The sequence below is a fragment of the Erythrolamprus reginae genome, chromosome 1, assembly GCF_031021105.1.
Source record: "Erythrolamprus reginae isolate rEryReg1 chromosome 1, rEryReg1.hap1, whole genome shotgun sequence".
NCBI lineage: Eukaryota > Metazoa > Chordata > Lepidosauria > Squamata > Dipsadidae > Erythrolamprus > Erythrolamprus reginae.
In genome coordinates, this window is record NC_091950.1 from 257,851,702 (window position 1) to 257,879,150 (window position 27,449).

The following is a 27,449-nucleotide window of genomic DNA, read 5'->3' on the forward strand; positions in this document are numbered from 1 at the left end:
ATAACTCTTTATATGAAGCAGGAAGGATCTTTCTATGATAAGGATCACCACAGAATTGGCTTTCCCTGTTAAAAAATGCATTCTGCCAAAAATATACAACATGCCTACTACCAAATCCAGGAATCATTGTTATATTTTGTATAGAGAAAGCTATGCAGCTAATGATTTTTAATACTGGAGATAGCATAATTGTACAAACATTTGCTAATGAAATCCAATTCTCATTTAAAGGAAGGTCACTTAGTTTTCAATACATGGCATGTACAGTAATACCTCATGATATGAACTTAATTGGTGCAAGGAGGAGGTTCGTAAGACGAAAGGTTCGTAAGACGAAACATTGTTTCCCATAGGAAACAATGTAAAGTCAATTAATCCGTGCAACAACAAAAAACCCCCCACAAAAAAGCGCTGCCGCCCGGCTGTCACCTTTTAAAACAGGGGGGGGGGCTTCCCAGCAGCCTCCTGAACCCCAATGCCAAACCCGAACTTCCGGGTTCGGGTTGGGAGGCTGCTGAGAAGCCCCCCGGCTGTTTGAAAAGGTGACAGCCGGGCGGCGGGGCTTCTCAGCGAAAGTTCGGGTTTGGGAGGCTGCTTTGAGGAGGTGGGGAAGCCTCTTGCAGCAGCTGCCACAGCCGCCGGCTTCCCCGCCGCTCGCCCGCCAAGGATGCTGACCTGCTGCCTCGCAGGGAAGCCGGGCAAGAGCGATCTTCTGCCGGCCATGGGCGAGCGGCGTGGAGTCGCCCATGGCCGGCAGAAGATCGCTCTTGCCCGGCTTCCCCGCGAGCCAGCAGGTCAGCAAGAGCGATCTTCTGCCGGCCATGGGCAACTCCCCGCCGCTCGCCCATGGCCGGCAGAAGATCGCTCTTGCCCGGCTTCCCCGCGAGGCTTCCCCCCTCCTCGCCCGCCGCCCAGAATGCTGACCTGATGCCTCGCGGGGAAACTGGGCAAGAGTGATCATCTGCCGGCCATGGGCGAGCGGCGGGGAGTCGCCCATGGCTGGCAGAAGATCGCTCTTGCCCGGCTTCACCGCGAGGCATCAGGTCAGCAAGAGCGATCTTCTGCCGGCCATGGGTGACTCCACGCCGCTCGCATTGGGGTGGGGGGGCTGTCAGGACACCACCCCACCCCAGCACTTTGCATCCCGCCGGCTAAGAGCAATCGGGCAGCAGCTTCTGCCGGACACGGGCAATGAGCGAGGCAGAGAAGCGGGGAGAATCAGGAGGCTCCTTTGGCGGCTCCTTTGGCTGCCTGGTTTTGTGTTTTTGGCTGGGGGAGGAGGCAGTAGGACCTTCCTAACTCCCTCCCCCCCAGCCAAAGCCCCAAAGCCTGTTTGCTGCCACACGATTTAGCCAGGACAGGAGCGAAGTGACGTGGAGGAATGGGGAGCTGAAACCGGGCGGTTTCAGCTTTCCATCCCTTCACGTCACTTCGCCGCTAAATCGTGTGGCAGCAAACATGCTTTGGGGGTTTGGCTGGGGGGGAGGGAGTTAGGAAGGTCCTACTTCTCCCCCCCCAGCCAAAACCCCAAAGCATGTTTGCTGCCACACGATTTAGCGGCGAAGGGACGTGAAGGGATGGAAAGCTGAAACAGCCCGGTTTCAGCTTTCCATCCATCCACGTCACTTCGCCGCTAAATCGTGTGGCAGCAAACATGCTTTGGGGGTTTGGCTGGGGGGGAGGGAGTTAGGAAGGTCCTACTTCTCCCCCCCAGCCAAATCCCCAAAGCATGTTTGCTGCCACACGATTTAGCGGCGAAGGGACGTGAAGGGATGGAAAGCTGAAACAGCCCGGTTTCAGCTTTCCATCCATCCACGTCACTTCGCCGCTAAATCGTGTGGCAGCAAACATGCTTTGGGGGTTTGGCGGGGGGGAGGGAGTTAGGAAGGTCCTACTTCTCCCCCCCCAGCCAAAACCCCAAAGCATGTTTGCTGCCACACGATTTAGCGGCGAAGGGACGTGAAGGGATGGAAAGCTGAAACAGCCCGGTTTCAGCTTTCCATCCATCCACGTCACTTCGCTCCTGTCCTGGCTAAATCGTGTGGCAGCAAACAGGCTTTGGGGTTTTGGCTGGGGGTGAGAAGTAGGACTTTCCAGCAGCCTCCGAACGTTTGGCGTTCGGCTTCGGGAGGCTGCTGGAAAGCCCCCCGGCTGTTTTAAAAGGTGACCGCCAGGCTGGGGGGCTTCCCAGCAACCTCCCGAACCCCGAACTTTTGCCGAACTTCCGGGTTCGGGGTTGGGGGGTTGCTGGGAAGCCCCCCAGTCCGGAGGTCACCTTTTAAAAAAGCCGGGGGGGGGGGGGGGCTTCCCAGCAGCCTACCGAACGCGGAACCCGGAAGTTCGGGTTTGGCGTTCGTAACTTGAAAAAAGTTCGTAAGAAGAGGCAATTTTTTTCTGAACCCCGGGTTCGTATCACGAGTTGTTCATAAGACGAGGGGTTCGTATCTTGAGGTACCACTGTAATAAAATAAAATGCAGTGAAGATGACATAGTGTCTGTCAGAAGGAAAAAGAATTGGAAGGAGCAAAGGCAAAAGAGGTAAAGGAACAAACATCTGAAGAGATCGGTCAAGGCAATAAATAAATGATCAAGGAAGAGGAGATTATGATGATTTCGATAAATATAAATGGATTGAATTTGACCATAAAAAGGAAAAAAACACTTAATAAATTGGGGAATTTAAAAATGGATATAATATGTCTACAAGAAGTTCATATTAGTTCATATATTATCACATAAGAAATTACTAGAATGTGCAAGATTGGATTATCTGCATTAGCAGATCAAAGTAAGAGAGGAGATGTATTATATATACAGAAAAAATGAGTGCAAAATGTATATATTCAGATGAAAAAGGTAGGACTTTGATGGTTTAAAAACATAACGAATGGTAAAAAACCACTATTAGTAGCAATTTATGCAGCAAATGCATATCAAGATAAGTTTTACTTGAAATTAAATAGAAAAATAGTGGAATTGGAATATGAAAGTATCTGTAATTGGGAGATTTTAAGACTATTGTATAGAAGTAGACTTGAACTATAAAATGACAAAAAAGAATAAGAAACTAAGAAAAACAAAATCATTGTTTTTTTACTACGACAAATGAACTAAATATATCAGATCCTTGGATAGGAAAATTCCCAACAAAGAAGCAATATATATTTTATTCTACCAGACATATGTCCTGGTCGAGAATAGATATGATATGGATGTCAATAGATTTACCAGCAAACATATCAAATATAAATATTGAAACAAATATGTGGGCAGATCATAACCCGAATATAATTACTTGGAAAGGGCAAAGGAAAAAAAGAGATGGACGTTAGACCAAGAGGTACTGAAAGAAAAGAAATTTCAACAATTTATGGAAAAAAAGAAATGATTTTTTTAAAAGGAACCGCTTGAATCTTACACTATTTTGTTGAAAGGAGAATATAAACAAAACATTCTAAATGTATGGAATGCTGTGAAAACAGTGTAAGATCATGATTTACCCTATGGGTCCTGCGTTAGAAGGCATTTTCTTTCCAGTTCTTTCTGCCTGACGCAATTTGAGTGGGTAAAAGCTGTCAGCAGAATTGAATTGGGATGGGGGGATCCTTTTCCTTTCCTGGGGGTTGTGGAAAATCTGCTTTAGAGTGTTGGTTAATCCTCCAGGCAGAAAATGGATTGGGAAGCCACTGTTGCCGCAGGAAAAAAAACTAGGGAATTGTATTATCACTTGTGCAATACTGGATTCTGAACCATAAGGGAGCGTTCCTGTATAAAATTGCTTTCTATTAAAATCTATGGAGGCTACATTATTAAACTATTTCCCGTGGGCTATTGAAATTATTTTGGCTTGTTGATCAAGATAATTTTTGCTTTAACCCTGCTCATCTTTTTTTTAAAAAAATCCTTTTATTTCAAATACTGATTCAGATTGATATTCTTGTACTTTCTGTGTGAACGTTCTTTTGATTTCAGGATTCACAGATATATCTGTTTATTCCAAAGAAATGTACAACTGGTGAGGAGTTCAGTAAAAGACAAGTGGTTTATTAAATTTGTTGGAAAATAGCTTGGTTCATTGACTTTCTCAGTTTTGGAAAGGCTGAGATTAGCGCTTGGTTTATTGCAACGTCTCATTTTTTAATAGTTGCTGGAGATTATGATCCTCATAACCAAGAAAATAAGAGAACGGTCATAATTCCAAATTTAACCAGTGAAAGCAATTACCTTGTTCTCATTTCTTGGAAAAAGACCCCCCCAGTAATGCAATAATGGAAGTGAATATACACTTTCTCAGCATAGCAGGGCTAAAGTATGAAAAACGGACATTTATAATAATAGATTATAGTAAATATTGATGTAGATGATTTATACTGTATCAAAACAAAAACCCATTTAATCCATCCCCATTCTTATGTAGTTATCTAGCATCTTTTAGGGAATACATATATTTTAAAAGGTTTTTCACACCTTTAAATAGTTTTGTATTCTGAACAGACAGACAAATCTCTAAGTATAAAAGCTTAAGAAACTTTCATGGTAGCTTTTGATCTACATTGAGGATAATTGTTTTGAGTGCAACCACCATTTTCTAATTCAGGCACATATTGCTAGTGGCATTACAAAACCTAATAGTTCTGGTTTCACCCAGTACAGTGGTAACTCTACTTAAGAATGCCTCTACTTTTCTAGATAAAAACCGAGTGTTCCAAGATTTTTTTGCCTCTACTTAAGAACCATTTTCTACTTAAGAAAACGAGCCCGGAAAATTTTTCCAGGAAATTTGAGAGCAGCACGAAGGCCTGGGCAGTTTCCTGCCATTCTGCCTTTAATCCCCGCCATCTTGGGTTTTTCTGGGTTGCCAGAGGAGGCTTTCGGTGATGCTTAAGGAGGCTTTGGCAGTCTAGAGCGAACAAAGCATTTTCCTTTCTCTGGGCGCTTGGAGAGGGAATAAACCTCTGCCAGCGCCCAGAGAAAAGAAACACTCCCTTCACTCTGGGCAGCCCTGAGCGAACAGAGCGTTTTCCTTTCTCTGGATGCTGCCTCAGAGTCCCTCTTTTTTTTTTTTTTTAAGCCTTAAGGTTTTGGATTTTTTTGATTCCCCTCACCTCCCCTTCTTCCTTCAACAACTGTTCTCCTCTTCTTCCTCCTCCTCCTCCCATCCGAATTCCTAGTTTTTATTTCTTTCCTAATGGGTTTGCATGCATTATTTGCTTTTACACTGATTCCTATGGGAAAAATTGCTTCTACTTAAGAATGTTTCTACTTAAGAACCTAGTCATGGAATGAATTAAGTTCTTAAGTAGAGGTACCACTGTATTTTTAACCATAAGGCCCAGGATTCAGTTTTACCAATTATCTAGAATCAGGAAAACCAGGCTAATTTTTAAAAAGCCAGTGAGAAATAAGTTGTTCTGTTTGACTTCAAAGGCAGTAACATTCCTTTTCATTTCGCACACAAATGGTTTTCATTAAATGTGATTTCTTATCCTGCAATATTGGTTCCCACCTTTACTTTCAGGAGGGTTTATGGGCTAGGCTTCTGACCATTCTCTAATCTCTCCCAATTTAGCTGGGCTTCATTTAACCACTTTCACCTAAAAAAAAAAAGAATTGTTAACAGGAAAAAGAGATAAGAGAAGCAAGCTTAGCTGGAGGTCTGGACTGACAGAGCTGCTCACAGCAGGCCGTATATAAAACTAATACTGTAGGCTTCCCAAGCATTCCCATCTGCATTCTCAAGAGGATTGTTTTTTCTTGACAAACAACAGAAATCTACGGGGACTTCCTGCCTGAAATATAAAAGGCTGCAAACCACTTTTGACTCTTTTCCAGACTCTAATTATGTACTTGGTATAATGCCTTTTCATTTTCCTGCATATTCAAAATATTTAAATCCTTTTTACTGGAATCATGTTTTAAAAGACGTTGTAGACGGGAATAAATTCTAACAGTCAAAGAGAATAAAACAAAAGTGGGAAAATAATATTAGCTTTACCAATCAAAGTAGTTTGAATTTATAATACTTTGAAAGTTAGTTTTATACAGAATAGAATCTGCATGAATACTGCTGAATTTTGTAATTGTTGTATGTTACATTTATTTTTTAAAATCCACTGGGAAAAAAAAGTAAGGCACAATGACCTTTACAAATTCTGTGCCCTGACTTAAATTAAGTTTAACTCAATCGTGTGACATATTCTTCTGAAACAGCATAGCTAAGGTGACTATCACAAACTTTTCCTTATGACTGGAATCAAATGCGGACCCTTTCATAATATAGAAATACATATTGATCTTCAATGATTAGAAAATAATCAAGAGGATATTTTGAAGAAAGATTTCAAGAAAATGTATTGAGAATAATTATTATTGTGCTGTCACCTGAACTTTTTTCATAGCAAATTTTTGTTTGCTCCGGCTGCAGTTAGAAGTTATTTCTAAAATAACTTTTCCATTTAAAGCAGGTAACTAAAAATATTGAAGCAAGAACTTTTGACAGCCTAAGAATATGTTGAGATAAAGTGGTTGATATATTACTTCTGTCAGAGTAGTGCAGACATGCTAGAATTAGTGTCATAGAACAAGTGAGAAAGACAGAAATAGCCAAGATCTAAATCTACCGGCATCTGATACAGTTTTCCCCAATCTTCTCCTTTATTTGTCAATCTCACACAATACATTTCTAGGGTCATTACTGCTAATTCCCACGATGTCTTTAATATTAGAAACTTGCAAAAGGAGTCCAGATCATACATTTTCCTTTGGAAGGTTAACAGCAGTATAAAAGTACAACACCTCACCTGCAAACTTAAGAATCTGCTATTGCTCTGTAAGAAACTTAGAAGGCAAATTAGGCTGAGAGATCAGGTCATCCAGAGACTTTGTAGGTAGTTGGATCTAGATGAAGATCTATTCCTCATCCAACACATTAATTGTTCTACCCAATGGGAAATTGAGAATGTTGCACTTAATTTGTCAGTTGTGAGATGACTGTTCCAGTTCTTAACTGGACAAGAGGGCATGTGGAAAACAATCATGCTACTTTTGGAGTGAGACCAAGGAACAGGCTCACAAATCAAAAAGCATGGGAGAGGGATATGGTAGGGACAGATCAGGGAAAATGGGAAAAGGATGGTAAAAGCTCTCCATTCTGTAAACTTTCCTAATTTTGACTTCCGATTCTGTTGCATATGTTTACATTTACAGCTTCTCTCTCTGGGATTTGCATTTAAAAAAATAAAAATAAAATAAAAGCAAACATTGAAAGAAGACCAATAAGTTACAAATTCTAGCTAGAAGGGATTCCAAATATTAATGACTGCTTACTGACTTTGCCATGATAATATAATACTGTTAAGGGTTTGTATATTCTGAATTGAAGATGTTATTGACACCATGCTGTAAATGTGGGAACTATCAGGTTTTCCTCATTTGTGGGATAGTTGAGTCTAATAAAAACATTTATTGAGGAGTAGGAAGCCTCTATTTGTTAGAGGAGAGCAACAGATGCCAAGGCCTCCATTTCTTATTGGTTATTTATGAAAATCATAACCTGAATATGAAAGATCTTTTGTTCTCTTTTGTACCACAATCACATATAGTTTTTGTGAGAGCAGCACCATAAAACTATTACATTATACAAGTATCCTTATTTAAAGCACATTAATTATAGGCTATCACTACAAATAGCCAAACATCCCAATGTCAGAACAAGTTCCAAATAATTTGCTGGCTTTGCTAGGAACACCATGACCAACAAATAATTTGGCAAATGAAAGCTTAAAAAAGAGGGGAAGGACAACCAAATATAGATGCACGGGACATTATGGCATGTTTGCAGAAGAGCAAAATTGTGAGCATCCATCAGCTTGGGGCTAGACAGTTCTAGTTGAAGGGAATCATCTGGAAAAATGGTACAATTCACTTTAATATGATTATTTCTGAGAAACATACGCCATTTTAAGCAGACTAACTATTCATAGCCATTCTTACTCTGAAGTAAGTCTTGCTATGATACTATAGATGCACAATCTTGTTTAGAAATGTAATTACCAGTGTGAGATTTTTAACTTTTGATAGGTAACATTTGCTAGCTATTGGGCACCTAACACCCAGCTTTGCATGAGAAAAAAAAGGCAGCAGAGAATACTTTGAGCTTATATTAGTATTATGGTTTTTAGTTTTTTTACAAAAATGAAAGCAGACCAAACCTCAAGGAATTGTAAATCAGTGACAGAACATTATTTCATATTCTTATTTTCTAAATCAAGATTTTATAAGGCAGGAAACTTGTTTATATCCAGTATCAAACCTATCGCTATAGCACACACTCACAATATACAATTCATCACAACAACATATAGAACATATATTTTTGCTATAACCTTTGTTCAAGTGTTCTAAAAGTCTATCCAAGGAGAGACCAAAACACACACACTAGATCTTTTAAAGGAGCTTTTTTTTACCTTCTTAGATAAACTTGATTGGCAAGGTACAACAGGCAGTCCAAAGTTCTTGTCATGAAAACTCTTCTGATTGTTAAATATTTCTGATAAATATAGCCTTCATCTAAAAAAACAACCTTCTAATTCTGCTGTGACCACCACAGCCATTTCTGGCATATATAGTAGGAGATACTTTAAAATTCTTAGATTTCTGAAGCAAGTCTATTTAGTTAGCTAAAGAATTTATATAGTTGCCCATATTACAATAGAAAGGAGTAAAATTGACAAAACACAATATAATATTATCTTGTAACATATGCCCAGGCCTAAAAATTAAATATTGATTCACACAAATCCAGCAAAAAAAATTCCACCAATAGACCTGATCATGCTGTCACTATCAACAGTGGTCAATCAAAGTGAAAAATTTCATTACAACTGGAACCTGCATTTACAGGTAGTCCTTGCTTTAACTACCATTCATTTAGTAATCGTTTGAAGTTATGACAATTCTGAAAAAGTGACTTATGACCGGTCTGCCCACTTATGACCATTGCGGTCTCTCTTTGGTCCCATGATCATGATTGCTTAGTAGCTATCATCCATTTATGATGATAGCAGCATCCCATTGTCATGTGATTGCCATTTGCCACTTTCTCAGTTGGCATCTGACAAGCAAAGACCATGGAGAAGCTATAGGAGGTTGCAAGTCACTCATGTGCTATTTTGCTCAATACCCATGGTGATTTGCTTAATGATCACAACTAGAATTGCTGTTATTTAAATCACATTGTCATATGATGTTTCACTTAAAGACCACTTCATTCAACGGTCCCAATTAGAGTGTTAAACGAGAACTATCTGTATTTATTTTTCACCTGGGCAAGTTTACATCTGATGAAATTTAAATTTACACAACTCTCTAGTATTACTCTCTAGTAAATTTACACAACTCTCTAGCATTACTAATCCAAAAGAAACTTTACTGTACTTCGCCAATTAGCAAATGCCAACTTCAAACATGCTTGGGATAGACACATGTTTATCATTCAACAAAAATTAAGAAATAACAACAACAAAAGCAAACAAAAACTCAAAGGACAGACTTGATGGACCACTAGGTCTTTTTCTGCCATCAATTTTCAACGTTTCTGTGTTTCTTTTCTTTTTAGCATTATCTTCCCTATTTCTTGTCATACATTCAGGCTTCTTCTTTCTACCTTCATTCAATCTCCATATAGTCTCTATGGAAAAGCACCCACATGTTGTTTGAATACATGTGCATACCTTTCCAAATTTTCTATCCAAGACAAACAGGAACCCTAATTCTTCAAAGTAGATTTCTTAGTCTCGGCCCTGGGCTGGAGATTGAACAACTGATTTCATGTGAAGGAGTGAAATTTCAAACATGACTTTGAAAAGCCATATGACAGCAGGAGATCTACTGTTCAAAGAAAACACAAGCTTTCCAATTTCAAACACTTTGGATTTTCTCTAGTTCACTGCCTTCAGGCTACAACCTATTTTAGGTGTTACTATATATTAATATTCTGGCTAGATATTTCTTCCACAAAATGATTTGCATCATGTATTGTAACATTTACATATGGTCTTCATAAAGGGTAGCATTTAGCAGGCAAAAATGGAGAGTTCCATATATTGTTATTACTGCCAAGAACAAAAGTGCCTGGCGACATTAATAAAAGGAACACTAAGTCTTGTTAAGGAAAAGGTTTAGTTATTTTGCACTGAAGTGGAATTATAAATCATATAGCTGAAGAATAAGTAAAAATATCTGGAAAAGCACAGCCAATTTGTTAGTCTAGCATTTGATTTTTCCCCCTGTGAAATAGATGTACACAAGATTCTGGAACAGCCTTATTTTAAAGAGGAACTGGCAAATCTTTCCTTTTCAAATGGTAGATGAATGTCATGTTTATTTTTATATATTTATTAATTATATGCGATCTTTCCCATATAATATTTAAAGCTTAGGCAGAAAACACTTTCCTGACTCAGAGCTAGATTTAACACATACACACAACCTTTGAAAATGAGAGGGAAGGGAGATGCTATTGTAAGAGGATCAGGTAGAGAATAAGATATTAAGTTTGGGAGAAGTAGTTTGGGGTTGGTGGTTAACATAAAACAGATGTTTTAACCTTAGTGGACACCTTTTAAGTTAAATAAAATGCATTACATTTTTGTTATTTGTCATTATGTGTCATTGATATGATTGTTATGGGCCTCACCTATAGGCCACAGACAACATATTGTTCAGTCCTTAAATTAAGAATAAATGTCTCACTAACATTCTTCCAAAGAGAAACAATCAGTTCAGACATTTTGAGTTTATTTTGTCAGACAAAGCGCAAAGGAAGAATTGATGAATCTTCAATGGTGATGAAAGTAATTCATAGCAAACAGTGGAATTAATGTTATTTTTTTTTTTCAGATTCTAGATAACATTAATTAGTAAGGGCCTTAGTTTCAACAATTTTCAGCAAGAAAATTCCCAGCCCCTTAAAGCCACTAGATTTTGGGCTAAGATGAGGAAAATTCAGACTTGGATACTGTTCTGCGGGCGTGTCCCAACAGCCCGTAATTACAGGGTAATTAGTCCAAAAAGACACACACCACACGATAGAAGGAAAACCAAGTCTTTATCAACAGAAAAGCAGAAAAAAACCTCTCTTTTTAAATGTCAAAGGGATTTTCTGGTACACACAAGGCACAGGTTAAATGCAATCCAATTTCTCACCCAGTAACTGGGAAATTGAGTCCAATTCCAAAGTCTAGAAAGTCCACACATGGTGTTGAACAGGGAAACAGCAAAACCACGATCTTGACGAAACTATGAATCAGATAAAGTTCCACAAGGCTAAACCAGCACACTGTTCTTTTTATCTGTAGCACTAATTACAGCAGCCCCACCCAACCACAGGTGGCCTCACTTATCTCCTGTAATCCTTCAGTTATTCTCTCCTATGCATCACTCTACGCATGCGTGGGTCTGTCATAAGTTCTTGTTCAGAATCCAGGGATGATAAGGATGATTGATCTCCTCCTGGGCTGTCTGCCAAACTCCCCTCTTCCCTGTCACTCACGCTTCCTTGGTCAGAGGAGCCTTCATCGGGAGATTCTATCGGGAGCAAAACATGCCTGTGGCATGTGGATGTTCTCCCCATATCCATCTCCACATTCCTTGGGGTAGGAGCTGGGCCAGAGCCAAACACAACAGATACTGAAGCTCACAGTATAAATTTGGGCCTATCTATATTCTTTCATATGCCAAACCAACTCACAGAATTACACATATTTTTGTGTATGCATGAACACACGCATGCACACACACACACAAGCTCACACACACTCTCTCTCTCCAACAATTGAAATGCTGACTGAGGACAATAAAATTTTAAGGTCTGTATTAGAAATAAGAAAAAGCGACTGTGAGAAAATTAATTTTCAAAGAATTTGGATCTATAAGAAACACCCCACCAAGCAATTTTTAATATAAACAGTGCCTTTAAAAAACATTAAATATTGGAATATGATGTTGGCCACACATGCTGAAACATTTATGTGAACGTGACCCAAGATAATTTTGAAACAGTTGTTATTGTGGCATTCCTTGAAGAAAGATATTGTTTCACACTCTTTTTATGTTTTGTTTGTTTGAAAGTTGAGTAACAATATACAATAACATACCAGACTTCTTGTCTAATCTCAGCAACATAGGTTTGAGATATTCTTACATATTTGAACTTCTGATTCAGGAAGATGATTAACCATTGAGTCTTTGTCTAAACTACTCTCATCTTAAACAAAATGTGCAATGATGCAATGCCACTAGAAGTGACAATAATGGGAAGCATCCGTGTGGACAAGTTTGAAAAACCACTCAAAGTTCTTATGTGCAATAGCATATCCGTAGAAGATTAGAATCATATACAGTGATCCCCCGCTCGTTGCGAGGGTTCCGTTCCAGGACCCCCCGCAACGAGCGGGTTTTCGCGAAGTAGCGCTGTGGAAGTAAAAACACCATCTGCGCATGTGCAGGTGGTGTTTTTACTCCCGCAGCGCTAGCGAGGAGCCGAAGATTGGGGGCGGCGGGGCTGTTTTAAAATGTCGCCGCCGGCATGGGGGGCTTCCTAGCAGCCCCCCAAACCCGGGTTGGGGGTACGGGGGGTGCTGGCAAGCCCCCCATGCCGGCGGCGACATTTTAAAACAGCCGCGCCGCGCTGGCTGTCGCCGCTTTCGAGCTGAGTCCCGGAGCGAATTCGCTCTGGGACTCAGCTCAAAAGCGCCGACAGCCAGCGCCGGCGAACGGCTTCTCCGCGCTGGCTGTCGCCGCTTTCGAGCTGAGTCCCAGAGCGAATTCGCTCCGGGACTCAGCCCCAAAGCGCCGACAGCCAGCGCCGGCGAACGGCTTCTCCGCGCTGGCTGTCGCCGCTTTCGAGCTGAGTCCCGGAGCGAATTCGCTGCGGGACTCAGCTCAAAAACGCCGACAGCCAGCGCCGGCGAACGGCTTCTCCGCGCTGGCTGTCGCCGCTTTCGAGCTGAGTCCCGGAGCGAATTCGCTCCGGGACTCAGCCCCAAAGCGCCGACAGCCAGCGCCGGCGAACGGCTTCTCCGCGCTGGCTGTCGCCGCTTTCGAGCTGAGTCCCGGAGCGAATTCGCTCCGGGACTCAGCCCCAAAGCGCCGACAGCCAGCGCCGGCGAACGGCTTCTCCGCGCTGGCTGTTGCCGCTTTCGAGCTGAGTCCCAGCGAGGCGGTGGGCTGGGAGCCGCAGGTGAAAGGAGCTCGGGCATCGGAGCGCGGCGCCAGGCATTGTTCTCCGGACCCCGCCCGCAGCCTGGAGAGGGAAAGGGCCGCCGCGGGGCTGAGCGGGCGGGGTCCGGAGAACAATGTCCGAGCTCCTTTCGCCTGCGGCTCCCAGCCCACCGCCTGTCTCCTGCTGCCCGGTTTAGCCAGGACACGAGCGGCGAAATGACTTGGAGGAATGTGAAGCTGAAACCGGCTTCACATTCCTCCAAGTCATTTCGCCGCTCGTGTCCTGGCTAAACCGGGCAGCAGGCAAAATGACTTGGAGGAATGTGGGGGGTGGGGGGTGTCCCGGCCGGTTTCAGCTTCACATTCCTCCAAGTCATTTCGCCGCTCGTGTCCTGGCTAAACCGGGCAGCAGGCGAAATGACTTGGAGGAATGTGGGGGGTGGGGGGTGTCCCGGCCGGTTTCAGCTTCACATTCCTCCAAGTCATTTCGCCGCTCGTGTCCTGGCTAAACCGGGCAGCAGGAGACAGGCGGTGGGCTGGGAGCCGCAGGCGAAAGGAGCTCGGACATTGTTCTCCGGACCCCGCCCGCTCAGCCCCGCGGCGGCCCTTTCCCTCTCCAGGCTGCGGGCGGGGTCCGGAAAACAATGCCTGGCGCCGCGCTCCGATGCCCGAGCTCCTTTCACCTGCGGCTCCCAGCCCACCGCCTCGCTGGTTGGCTTCTCCTCCTGCTCAGCCTCGCCTCGGCCTTTGTGCGCGGCTTGTCCCGACAGCCCCCCACCCCAGCACTTTGAATCCAGCAGCTTCTGCTGGATACGGGTGGTGGGTGGGACGAGCGGCGCGGAAGCCAGGGGCTGTGGCAGCTCGCCCCGCCCATCGCCCGTATCCAGCAGAAGCGGCGGGATTCAAAGGGATTCAAGGCTAACTTCTGCGCTTGGCTTGAGGACTCAGCTGGGAAGCGGCACGGGTGTTTTAAAAGGTCTCCGCCGGCATGGGGGGCTTCCTACCCCCCCCAAACCCCCAACCCGGGTTTGGGGGGGTGCTAAGAAGCCCCCCATGCCGGCGGAGACCTTTTAAAACACCCGTGCCGCTTCCCAACTGAGTCCCGAAGCCAAACGAACCTGGGTGGCCGGGCGAGCAGCGAGCAAATGGCGGGTGGCCGGGCGAAGGGCGGGCGAACGGAGGGCGAGCGGGTGCTGGGGGGGGGCTTCTCGCCCTCCCGCCAGCAAGAGGGGAAAGACCCAGGGAAGCCGCCCAGCAGCTGATCTGCCCGGCGGGGAACACCATCTACGCATGTGTGGCCATAGGAAAAAAGGGCGCACATGCGCAGATGGTGTTTTTACTTCCGGGTTGAAAAATCGCGATGTAGCCCATTCGCAATGGTCGGGGACGCAATAACCGGGGGATCACTGTACTCTCCAACATTACATGGACAAAAAAGGGACATATTTGCATCGCAATGTTGAATCACATCGTACTTCATATCTAAACTCTCTTCATTATCTACTTTAATTCCTTTAGGCAATCTGTCTGCATTTTCATTAAACAAGAAATTATGATAAAGAGTTCCTGTAAAAGAAGATAAAAAATAATTAATGTTCAATTGTCTATATTACATTAGAGCCAACAGTATTTTATTTTTATTTTATCTCTTCTCTTTTTTATATTGGCTACTGGAAAATAAGATGTTCTAGATTTGGCTCAGGAAGACTAAGGATGTAAGTCAGACTGTGTCGCTTATAACAGTTTTCCCAATTTGGTTTTACCTTTTTAAACAAAAGCAAAAACAAGTCAAAACTGTGTCTCGACTGTAAGGTAACAAATCTTCTCTTTCTTCTGTATGCAGATTGAGAATTATATCCAAGATAATATGAAAAAAGAAATAGTTGAGATTCAGCAGAATGCGGTTCAGAATCAGACAGCAGTGATGATTGAATTAGGCACAAATCTATTAAATCAAACAGCAGAACAGACCCGCAAATTAACAGACGTCGAAGCACATGTAAGTAACAAGAGCACTATGTTTTGCCGGCTAAAGTAATATTTTTGCCCTGAAAAAGCATTTAATCTGCAGTTTCACAAGAAACATTTGGCTAATACAAAGGAAAATGCTCAACATTGGAAAAATAAAAGTAATGTATCTGAGAAGACTGTAATTAAATATTCTTTCAAAATGCATCTGTGAGGAAAATGACTGCCTCTCTTCTTGTTCTGTATACAGAACAGCATTGGAAATATTAGACTGAGCAACTGCTCAGTGATGCATGGATAAACCATGTTTTTTCTTTCCATATAATTTTATACACATATAGAATGCATGTAATAGTATACCCATACTAGATTACTGAACTCAGTACAAATGTTGTTCTTTCTAAAATCACTCATTCTCTTATGAGAGAACAGTTTTAACTGGGTTCATATGAGCATATGTTGAAGTCTCTTGCCTTAATCTGTTTGCAATTGAGTTGGATAGAGAAAGGAATCTTATGTGAGAAAGACTTGGGCTGTGTATGGGCATTAGAAAATTAAGTGTTGTCTTTGATAGCTGCTGCATTAACCGTGGCTGGATTATGAGCAAAGAAATCTTGAAGCAAGCAAGAAGGACCAAATTTAATGTTGAGCACTGTCTAATAAAGGCATTGTACATTATTAGAAAAGATGACTGTGTTCTATTCTTAATACCAGTGCAGTTTTTGAGATTTTAGCCCGGGAAAATGTGTTTCTGTTTACAGAGCACTTTTGAAAATGTTTCTTTAGATTTCTCATTTTTCTTAATATAGAAAGGAACTGAAACAGAAGCCGAAAAGACATTGACTGGAACTCAAATGCAAATCCAGAATTTTTAAAATCTGCTACAGCCCATCAAACAATGCAGAAGCAGATTGTAGAAAGGCACAAATTATGTTACTTTATGTAAGATATAGTACGTGAGGAAATTGGATAAGCATTAGTATTCCAACAGTTATGACTTAGCTGAAGGATAAATGAAAAGAGTAAACTGAGTGGGAGAAAGGTTAAGGGATAACAGGAAGTGCCAAGGAAAAATAAATGGTCACATTTTTTCAAGTTATGTCCAAGTCCCAAATCAATTGTGGTTCTGTAAAATTCCCATACTCAAACTCATTCTTTTTCTCTCTTTGTATCCCTTCATTAGAGATCTCAAGTAAAATTCCATCCAAAACTGTGGTGGTTATTATGGAATAACCACAAGTGATTGCATTTACAGAACAAACAATATAGAATTCTTGAAATAATAAATTCATTTGAAACTTCTTATATACTGTACCTCACAATAAATGAAAAATGTTCGCGAAGTATTTGCATCCAGCTACAAGTGTTTCTGAAACATTTATGTTGAACAGTGAACCCAACTGTTTTGCTGACTTTTAAAACAGCAAAACCTTTGAATGCTTTGGAAGTTTTTGTAGAATTTACAAAGCATAGAACACAAAGCATTTCAAACATGATACAAAAGCAAATGAAAATTAAACTATAGATCAATGTTTATAAGTTCTTCTACTGACCAATTTCTCCATGAAAACAGAAGATTCCCATTAACTAAATCAATTTTGAACATGATTTAGTAAATATAGTAAGTTGGTTAGCTAACCAGGAGTCTTCAAATCTGTTTTTTTAAAAAAAAAAAAATAAAAACTCCAGAATCTCAGTTCAAAAGGCAAAACTCTAGTGCTAAAAATTGACTGCACTGGAGTGATTTGATAAGATACTTCAATATCCTTCTGATATGACCAACTGAAAGATAGTTTAGAAACTTCAATAAATAAAGATCAATTTTAAAGTGTTTCATCTGTTGTCTGTTTACTTCTAAGGACAATTTAGGCTATTGATTCTTGCTAAAATGGTCTGGGCCACAAATACAGTGGTACCTCAAGATACGAACCCCTCGTCTTACGAACAACTCAAGATACGAACTCGGGGTTCAGAAAAAAATTGCCTCTTCTTACGAACTTTTTTCGTGTTACGAACGCCAAACCCGAACTTCCGGGTTTGGCGTTCGGAGGCTGCTGGGAAGCCGCACGGCTGTTTTAAAAGGTGACAGCCGGGCTGGGGGGCTTCCCAGCAGCCTCCGAACGCCGAACGCGGAAGTTCGGGTTTGGCGTTCGGCTTCGGGAGGCTGCTGGGAAGCCCCCCAGCCCAGCTGTCACCTTTTAAAACAGCCGCGCGGCTTCCCAGCAGCCTCCGAACGCCAAACCCGGAAGTTCGGGTTTGGCGTTCGTAACACGAAAAAAGTTCATAAGAGGCAATTTTTTTCTGAACCGTTCGGAGGCTGCTGGGAAGCCGCGCGGCTGTTCTAAAAGGTGACAGCTGGGCTGGGGGGCTTCCCAGCAGCCTCCGAATGCCGAACGCGGAAGTTCGGGTTTGTCGTTCGGCTTCGGGAGGCTGCTGGGAAGCCCCCCAGCCCGGCTGTCACCTTTTAAAACAGCCGCGCGGCTTCCCAGCAGCCTTCGAACGCCAAACCCGGAAGTTCGGGTTTGGTGTTCGTAACACGAAAAAAGTTCATAAGAGGCAATTTTTTTCTGAACCGTTCGGAGGCTGCTGGGAAGCCGCGCGGCTGTTTTAAAAGGTGACAGCCGGGCTGGGGGGGTTGCTGGGAAGCCCCCCAGCCCGGCTGTGACATTTTAAAACAGCCGCGCGGCTTCCCAGCCGTCTCCCGAAGCCGAACGCCAAACCCAAACTTCCGTGTTTGGCGTTCGGAGGCTGCTGGGAAGCCCCCCAGCCCGGCTGTCATCTTTTAAAACAGCCACCGGCTTTCCAGCAGCTTCCGAACGCCAAACGCAGAAGTTTGGGTTTGGCGTTCGGCTTCGGGAGACGGCTGGGAAGCCGTGCGGCTGTTTTAAAAGGTCACAGCCGGGCTGGGGGGGTTGCTGGGAAGCCCCCCAGCCTGGCTGTGACCTTTTAAAACAGCCGCGCGGCTTCCCAGCCGTCTCCCGAAGCCGAACGCCAAACCCAAACTTCCGCGTTTGGCATTCGGAGGCTGCTGGGAAGCCCCCCAGCCTGGCTGTCATCTTTTAAAACAGCCGTGCGGCTTTCCAGCAGCCTCCGAACGCCAAACGCGGAAGTTTGGGTTTGGCGTTCGGCTTCGGGAGATGGCTGGGAAGCCGCGCGGATGTTTTAAAAGGTCACAGCCGGGCGGCAGCGGTTTTTTTTGCGGGGTTTTTTTTGGTTGCACGGATTAATTGACTTTACATTGTTTCCTATGGGAAACAATGTTTCGTCTTACGAACCTTTCGTCTTACGAACCTCCCCCTGGAACCAATTAGGTTCGTAAGACGAGGTATGACTGTACTTGAAAAATTACTTCCTCCGGTATGTTGGCCATTGGTATAATAGCTAAAAAAAAAGAAAAGAACCTCCACATCAATCTCCTCATGCTTTAAGATCTTTTAGTGGAATTTTTGCAAATAAGATGCTATTTCTCCATAGTGGGTTGAAATAGCATCCGGGAATGAGTTAACTCATGCCTTCAGCTGATTGTACTGTCAGAGCTAAAATCCCCACCTCTGTTGCTAGTTTTCCAACTTTCGACTCAGTCCTCAGCATGGATAGACGTGCAAAAGTGTTCTCCATTCCTGAATACCATTTCAACCTGAATTTCTTCGTTGAGCATTATTCATTGTAATTGTTAGTTAAGCCAGCTGACTCAATTTTCCACCAATGTCACTGATCTGATTAGACTGGGGCTTTGACTGCAGTCATGGAACTAGCCACAGAATATCAGCTCTCTCTCCTCTCCCTGAGTACTGAGTCCTTTCCATCGACTAGGAGTCCAACTCCAACCCCAAATCTATCCTGAGCTATGTAGTGAGAGTGAGGTTGCAACTAGGACAGCGAGCAAAGCGGGCCATCATTGGTGGTCATTTTACAAGCCACACGCTTTTAAAAAGTTTTTGCTTGCTGCTTGAGAGCTTCAGTTCTGATCACCTGCTGCTCAGATATGCTCAAGGATACCTGCTTCAGTCATGAGCCATGTTGTTTTATCGATCTTTGAATGCCCTATTCAAAAGAGTAGACAGGAGTCTAGTGCTCAATTAAGAGCTGTTTTGGGCCAGCAGGTCAGGAGTCTCGTGCTCCACTCATCATCTCTCAGAGCACCCAGTGTCGGGAGGCTTCGCTCTCCCTGTATCCAGGAGTCTAGCACTCCAGGTTGACGGATAGAGAGATGAGTCTTCACTCCTCCGTGTTCAGGAGTCTAGAGCTCTATTTCCCTAGCAAGGAGTAAACCCTGGGCCTTTCTGTCCTCCTAATGGATTTGGTCCTAGGTTAGACCTGGGCTTCTGACATGGCAGTTTTTACTGTTGCCATTTTGTTTAGCTGCATAATGGCCCACTGTCATTTTACTGCAACACAATTGGATTGCCCTGAGTGCCAAGTATACGCATTGTGGCATTAGATTGAGAGACTGCTAATTCCTGACCCAGTGATCCACCTCCAGCTTACTGCTCCCGGTGAAGGGGCTTGACCTTTCAGGAGCTTCATGTTTCACTTAATAATGGCCTCCACACATCCAACTGGACAGGTCACCATATTAAGTGCAGATTCTCTTCCTTGACTGAGGCCAAACACTAAAGAGCTACCATCTCTGCTGATGTCCTCCAGGCTCATCCATCAGCGGCAACAGACTTTAGGCCAGTTTTTAAACCATGGCAAACAAATCAAGCGCCACGGGGCATAAGAGATCAGCTTTGGCCAATTGTCTAACTCTCAGGGAAGCAAGGCCGATTAGTGATGGGACAGTTGGAACAGTTGCCAATTGACATCCACATATCTAATGCTGATCAGACTGACCTATGGGGTCTGCCACTGTCCATCAGGCCAATAAAGCCAAGGCTAACCTCTCAGTCACCTTCATCCCAACCGGAGCTGGGCTCAGACCAGAATAAGAAATGGCTCCAGTGACCTCGGATGACATACAATCCACGATTGCTGACGCTGTTAAACAAGGCATCACGGCAGGGTTCCAACAATTCCACTGGGCAAGCTTTCCGCCATCGGCACCACTCTTGGAGCATGGATTTGATCTGCACTATTTCTTTCAGGGTGACTGTGATGATTTACATGAGGCCTATGCCTCAGACCACTCCTTGCAGTCATGACAAGGCATCTGACGATGGTCAACAAGACCTGATATTGTCAGACGACGAAGGGTTGCAGCCAGAGCAACCATACTTTATCAGACTATTTCCACCTGGCTTGTTTAAATTGCTTCTGTACAAGGTCATTTTTATTGGGCGAATTTGGGCAGTCAACTGTCTGAGCTGCAAAGAGACCAACTGGGATCTTTGGATCCCCTCTTTTCTCAGGCCCTGGTCCAGGCTGACATGGTGCTGGCTCCACAGCTTTTTGTGGATGTTGTGCAACAACAGTGGTTGATTCTCTGTCTGGCCCCAACTCATCTACAATGGATAAGAAGCTCTACAATGTAGGGTAGGGTCTTTCGGGAGCGCTCGTGTTTCCTGTGGTGGATGCTCCCATTGTGGCACTACACTTATTGGCAGCCATGCCAGGAAAGCCAGAGGAGCTTCTCTGACCTGAAGATCGAATGGAGCAGGCGCTGCAAAAATCTCATCTGTCTTCAGCATGGGCGGTCAAGGCCACAATTTTGGTTTTGTTCTTCACCCACACTTCTTTTCTCTGGTTGTATCAGTTTCAAGCCAGGGTTCCATCATCGGATGTCAAAGCTCAGCAAGACATTAATGAACTATTGGTGGCAACTATTGTAGCATCTGCGGATGCTACATTGAATGCTGTGTGCTTCAGGTCAAATGCCATTGCTTCATCTGTAGTAGCCCGTCACACGCTCTGGTTCCAGAACCAGCAAGCTGACACACACAAATGTCATCTTATTTCTGCCTGCTTTTTGGGACAAAAGTTATTTGGGGAGGCTCAAGAGCCCATCCTAGTGGAGTTAAAGGATAAACACAAGGTGCTTCCCTCCCTGTCCAGGAAGGGTGGGTTTTGGTCCCAGTCTTATTTTCAACGCCCTTCCTTTCGTCTATATGAGCAGAGTCAAGCGTTTCCAAGACCTTCAGGTCAGTATGGGGGCAGGCAGAGACAACAGAACGAGACAGCCCTTTCAGGGTGGGGGAGGTCGTTCCTTTCACTGTCCTAAGGGAGTGTGCATCATATATCCTTACAGGCAGCTGCCTGGCCTACTTTGCTGATGGGTGGGATGAGGGCACTTCAGATGTTTGGGTCAGGGAGATAGTGAGGTTGGGCCTCTCCCTGGAGTCTCCCTCCCAAAGGTTTTTTGTCTGCTGCTCAGTTTCCAGCAGTCCTTTGAAGAGGGCTCTCATGGAGGGAGCTATTGATCGCTTGCTGGAAATACAAGCTGTCCAGTTAGTGCCAAAGAGTCAGCATGGGCAGGGAGTTGACTCTATTCTCCTTGTAGTTCCAAAGGCCTCGGGTGGCTAGAGAGCGATTTTTGACCTAAAATGTCCCAACCTTCACATAGCCTATTGATGGTTTAAGATGCACTATTTGTCATCTATTCTTGGTGGCGTGTAGGAGGCGACTTCCTCTCTGTGATCAACCTAATGGAAGCCTATCTGCATATCCTGATACTACTTCTCCAGTATCTTAGATTTTATTATGCAGGTGCCCACTACCAGTTCAGGGCCCTCCTGTTTAGTTTTTCATTTGCCCCTTGTGTTTTCACCAAAGTCCTTGCATGCATGTTCAATATTAGCTGGATGATATTTTAATCCAGTCCTCCTCTGCTCAGCAAGTGAGGGAGGCTCTCCAAATAACAGTCCAGCCCCTTGGGCACTACAGGTTCACTATCAATACAGAGAAGAGCCAGTTCTCCCCTTCAAACCGCATTTTACATCTAGGGATAATAATGGACGCTCTTGAATATAGTGTTTTTGTCCCAGGAGCGACAGGTCAGTCTTAGGGAAATGTCTGACCTTGTCCAACGTCAGTGCAGGGTTCCCTAGCATTGCTCTCAATGCTCCTCGGCAAGATGATTTCAAGTATCAACATCACTCACTGGGTAAACCTACACTTTAGAGACCTCTAATGGTTTCTTTTGCCATTGCAAAGAATGGACTGCAGCAATCAGCCAAGGCCCTTGTAGCTAGGAAGATCCTTCGTTCTCTCAATTGGTGGAGGTCCCCTGCAATAACACAGGGATATCTGTTCCGAGAGTTGCAGAGACTAGCGATCACAACAGACAACAGCCTGCTCGGTTGGGGAGCAGTGTTCCAGTCCTCAATGGTCCAAGGTTGCTGGTCACCAGATGAATGCTGGTGCAGTATCAATTGGCTGGAATTGCATGTTGTGAACCTGGCACTTCACCGCCTTGAACACCTGACATCTGGTAAGCACATTCTAGTGCTTATGAACAATGTGGCAGCAAAGGTGCACATCAACAAAGGGGCATCAGGCTGCAAATCCTCATGATGGAAACCAGGAGACTGGGGCTCTGGGCAGAATGTCACCTCCTGTCAATCTTGGCAGACTATATCTCCGGGGTGTCCAATGTGCAGGGAGACTTTCTCAGTCAAACAACTGCACCTGGACATCTTTTAACAACTGATGAGTCACTTCAGTCATCTGGAGGTTGATCTCTTTGCCATCCTGGAGAATCCTCAGTTCATCCAGATTTTGGAACAGAAGGCACAGATATTCTGTTGGCTCCACACTGGCCCAGGAGAGTCTGGTTTGCAGATCTTGTGGCCTTGTCGGTGGCCTAACCCTGGAAGATCCCTCAGCATGAGGCTTCCCTGAGCCAGGGGGCGTTGGGCCATCTGGACTGTTGGTGGTTTCGATTGACCACCTGGTGCTTGAGTGGCATGACATTTCCTCCAGGGTCAATGCAACCGTTCGGGCCTCGTGGAGACCTTCCACCTAATGATTTTATGTGGCCACCTGGAAGGTGTACTGTGCCTGGTGTGCTAAAGCTAAAGCCAAAGCTAAAGCCAAATCCTGGATTTCGTCCAGTACAGCCTGGACAAGGGGCTATCATCCAACACTGTCAGAAGGCAGGTGGCAGCCCTGTCCTTTGTTCTTGCCTACGGGTCACTGGAGTCCTTGGCGCAACATCCCAACATCCAGTACTTCATCACAGGAGCAGCCAACATGTGTTTCCCTGTGGTTCACTGGTATCCCACCTGGGACCTCTTCAAATTCCTCAACTCTTTGACTGGTAGCTCATATGAGCCTTTGTGGTCGGCTAGCTGAGCCATCTGATGTACAAAGTTGTGTTCCTTGTGGTGATCACTTCTGCTAGGTGAATATCTGAACTGGCGGCTCTGTCAGTCTGACCTGATCTTTGCACCTTTCACCCAGACAGGGTTTTCCTTTGCCTGGACCCTGCATTCATTCCCAAAATCAATTCCTAGTTTCATAGAGCGCAAGTGCTCTTATTGCCAAATTTCTGCCTTAGGCCGGTCCATCCCTTGGAAAAACGGTGGCATATGCTGGACATATGCAGAGCCCTCCTTATTTATGTTAAATATACTACTGAGCTGCCAAAAATGAAGTTGCTCTTTGTTTCCTTTAACCAGAACTTTGGGACTCAAGATATTGTCTTCAATGGTGGGTTGGTGGCTGCGGGCTGTAATTTCTGCTGCTTATGACCTACACTCACTTCTGAGACCTGGCAGAGTGATGGCTCACTGCACTCACAGTACAGTGACTTCTGCGATCTGGGCGACCCAAGTGTCACTGGAGAAGATGTGCAGAGCAGCTACTTGGGCTACCCCAACATCCTTTATCCAGCATTACAAATTGAACACCTTTGCCTGGGGGGGAGGCTTCTTTTGGCCTCTGAGTACTTCAGAGAATGCATTCTGGGGTCATGTCACAAGACCAGATCTAAGCCCGCCCAGTGGCTTTGGTATGTCCAATTCCTGGATGCTATCTCAACCCACTGTGGAGAAGTGGCGTTGATCTTACCTGATACGCTACTTCTGATAGGATTAAGATAGCATCCAGTCCGACCCTAGACTTGTCTGGTCCGATTTTTGTTCTAGGGCAACATTGGAGACTGACACATCGAGTCTGTACTTTGTTATTTGTAGCAACAGAGGCAAAGTTTTCAGCTCTGACAGACTCAGTCCAATCAGCTGAAGACACAAGTTAGTGCATTCCTGGATGCTATCTCCGCCCTATGAGAAGGAGCATATCAGGTAAGACCAATGCCCCTTCTTTCATTGGAGAGAGTTTCACACATTTAAGAAATGTCCTCACCAGAGATGACTGCTAGATACTATCTATCAATTAAGTGCATTACAGTGATCCCCCGATCATTGCGGGGGTTCCGTTCCAGGACCCCCCGCAACGAGCGGGTTTTCGCGAAGTAGCGCTGCGGAAGTAAAAACACCATCTGCGCATGCGCAGATGGTGTTTTTACTTCCCAGCAGCGAGGAGCCGAAGATTGGGGTTTCCCCGCCGCCCACGCAAACTCCTCGCTGCTGCCGCGCCCGCCGCTCGCCCGCCCTGAAAGGGAAAGCCCCCCCAGGCCGGCTCCGATCCCCCCAGGCCGGCTCCGATCCCCCAGGCCGGCTCCGATCGTTTTAAAACAGGCGCGCCGCTTTTCCGCTGAATCCTGGCGAACTTCCCCGCTTTAGGAGTCAGCGGAGAAGCGGCGCGCCTGTTTTAAAACGATCGAAGCCGGCCTGGGGGGCTTTCCAGCAACCCCCGAGCCCGGGTTGGGGGCTCGGGGGTTGCTGGAAAGCCCCCCCAGGCCGGCTCCGATCGTTTTAAAACAGGCGCGCCGCTTTTCCGCTGACTCCTGGCGAACTTCCCCGCTTTAGGAGTCAGCGGAGAAGCGGCGCGCCTGTTTTAAAACGATCGGAGCCGGCCTGGGGGGCTTTCCAGCAACCCCCGAGCCCGGGTTGGGGGCTCGGGGGTTGCTGGAAAGCCCTCCCAGGCCGGCTCCGATCGTTTTAAAACAGGCGCGCGGCTTCTCCGCTGACTCCTGGCGAACTTCCCGGGCGAAGGGCGAAGGACGGGCGAAGGGCGGGTGGCCGGGCGAAGGGCGGGCGAGCGGCGAAGGGCGGGTGGCCGGGCGAACGGCGGGCGAGCGGGTGCTGGGGGGGGCTTCGCCCTCCCGCCAGCAAGAGGGGGAAGACCCAGGGAAGCCGCCCAGCAGCTGATCTGCCCGGCGCCATCTACACATGCGTGTCCATAGAAAAAAGGGCACGCATGCGCAGATGGTGTTTTGACTTCCGGGTTGAAAAATCGCAAATTAGCCTGTTCGCAATGGTCGGGAACGCAATAACCGGGGGATCACTGTACTTCATTTATTAAGGTAAAACTACTAGTAGTTTTACATTAAAAGTTTAGCTCATTTTTTCTTTACATTTGTCTTATGCCATATAACACTCGAAATCTGATACCAAAACAGGCAATCCTAAGAATCTTTGAAATAAATAAATAAGTAAATCTTTGCCAACAATTTGGAAATACACTTAAGTGTGAAATCATGTCCTGAATGATTGTTCAACATGAAGGATATGAGTAATAAATTCATCCTGCCAAGTGAAGCCAAATCTTGATGAATTAAAACTTTAAAAAAAATGCACAGTGAGAAAGACAATAAGGGCCTGCAGAACATGTAGCAGAACAGAACGGAAAACAAAGCTCCACATGACAATTCTGTTTCCACATTCTTAAAAACAGATGTCATTCTTGAGACTTAAAAAAGAGGTAAGAAGCAGTCATTAAAGTAGTATATTAAAACCGAAACCGTGGTGTCATTCTGGCAAAAAGGAACATAAATACATACATACGCCCATAAAACCTCTTTGTGATTATATAGAAAAAATACATTCCCAATATTGTTTATAAATAATAAAGAGGAATGACTTGAACCATGAAATACAGGTTGAATTTCAACTGCCGATTCCCAACATTCCCTTTATTAAAAAAAAATCTCATTTAAAACATTTATCTCATTTAAAGCATTTAAAAAAAGAATTACTCGGCAGAGGAGATTTAACGTTATCATCAGGATAGAGCTGATCTTCTATTGACAGAATATTGAAAGAACAGCTGAGTTCAGCTACATTTGGTCAAGTATTATATCTCAATCTATAATTTGGAATTCATCTTAATCAATCACAGAAACAACTGAAAAGAAACTACAAAGGCATTCTATTCTAGTCTACTATTTCACATACTGTAGGTTGACTGCAAAAAGTTCATGTAGCTTTTTGACTGTATAGCAACACCCATTTCAGAAACTGTTTATTTTCTGCTAATTTAGTACATTGGGATTATATGGTAATTATTTTTACAATATTGATAGTCATTTATTTCAAATGAACAGCTATGCTTCATTTTTCCCTCCCCCAAATGTAGGTGTTAAATCAGACAATACGACTGGAGCTTCAACTGCTGGCCCATTCTATCTCAACTAATAAACTAGAAATGCAGATTTCAGATCAGACCAGTGAGATAGGTAAACTGCAAGAAAAAAACAGGTAACAGTTTTTTTAAATTGACTCATGAATATATAAATTATTATTTTCCTATAGAAAGTGCATAGTTTATAATATCCTCTAACATTACTTTCAAAATGAAAATGAAGTAAAAACAAAAATGTCTTTAGCTCAATGGATAAAAATAGGCAAAAAACTCAAATTGATAATTAAAAAAATATTATTTGTATTCACTGAATTTGCATCAATGCCAAAACTTGAGGGACTTTTTCTTTATTACCAACAAACTATTCTATGGAAAACAATTAACATGTCCCTAGGATTTTTCATGCTTGCTTAAACAGCATAGTAGTGAGGATAAATGGGTTTCAATTTATTTTACAACATATTTTCAGTTACAGGTACTCCTTGACTTTACAACCATTTAGAGCCCAGAGTAACAACGGCACTGGAAAAAGTGACTTACTGTTTTTCGCATAAATGTGAGCATCCCCATGGTCACATGACCAAAATTTTGACATTGTGCCAGGATTATGTGATCACCATTTGTAACCTTCCCAGCAGGCTTGTGACAAGCAAAGTCAATGGGGGAAGTCAGATTCACTTAATGATGCCATGATTCACTTAACAATTGCAGTGGTTTGCTTAACAACTGTGGGGGGAAAAAAGTAAAATGGAGCAAAACGCACTTAACAAGTCCTTTGTTATCAACTGAAATGTTTGGTATCAGTTGTGGTCGTACAGATAGTACTAGGGAATTGTTGTTTTTTTTTCAGTTCTGTGAAATTAGTAGAGTGATTTCATTGTTAGCTTAGAAAACAA

General features: G+C 44.0%; 2 protein-coding genes across 5 annotated transcripts in view; one reads left to right on the forward strand and one right to left on the reverse strand.

The window, feature by feature from the left end:
• The window catches only part of MCPH1 (microcephalin 1), a 163,458-nt gene that overhangs the window by 65,308 nt on the left and 70,701 nt on the right, over positions 1 to 27,449 (reverse strand). The gene's annotated exons all lie outside the window — the stretch shown is intronic.
• The window catches only part of ANGPT2 (angiopoietin 2), a 66,391-nt gene that overhangs the window by 15,556 nt on the left and 23,386 nt on the right, over positions 1 to 27,449 (forward strand). Inside the window, exons 2-3 of the mRNA XM_070732877.1 lie at positions 15,065 to 15,220; positions 26,548 to 26,669. Of these exons, the coding sequence (XP_070588978.1) occupies positions 15,065 to 15,220; positions 26,548 to 26,669 (278 nt within the window). The remainder of the gene's footprint in view (positions 1 to 15,064; positions 15,221 to 26,547; positions 26,670 to 27,449) is intronic.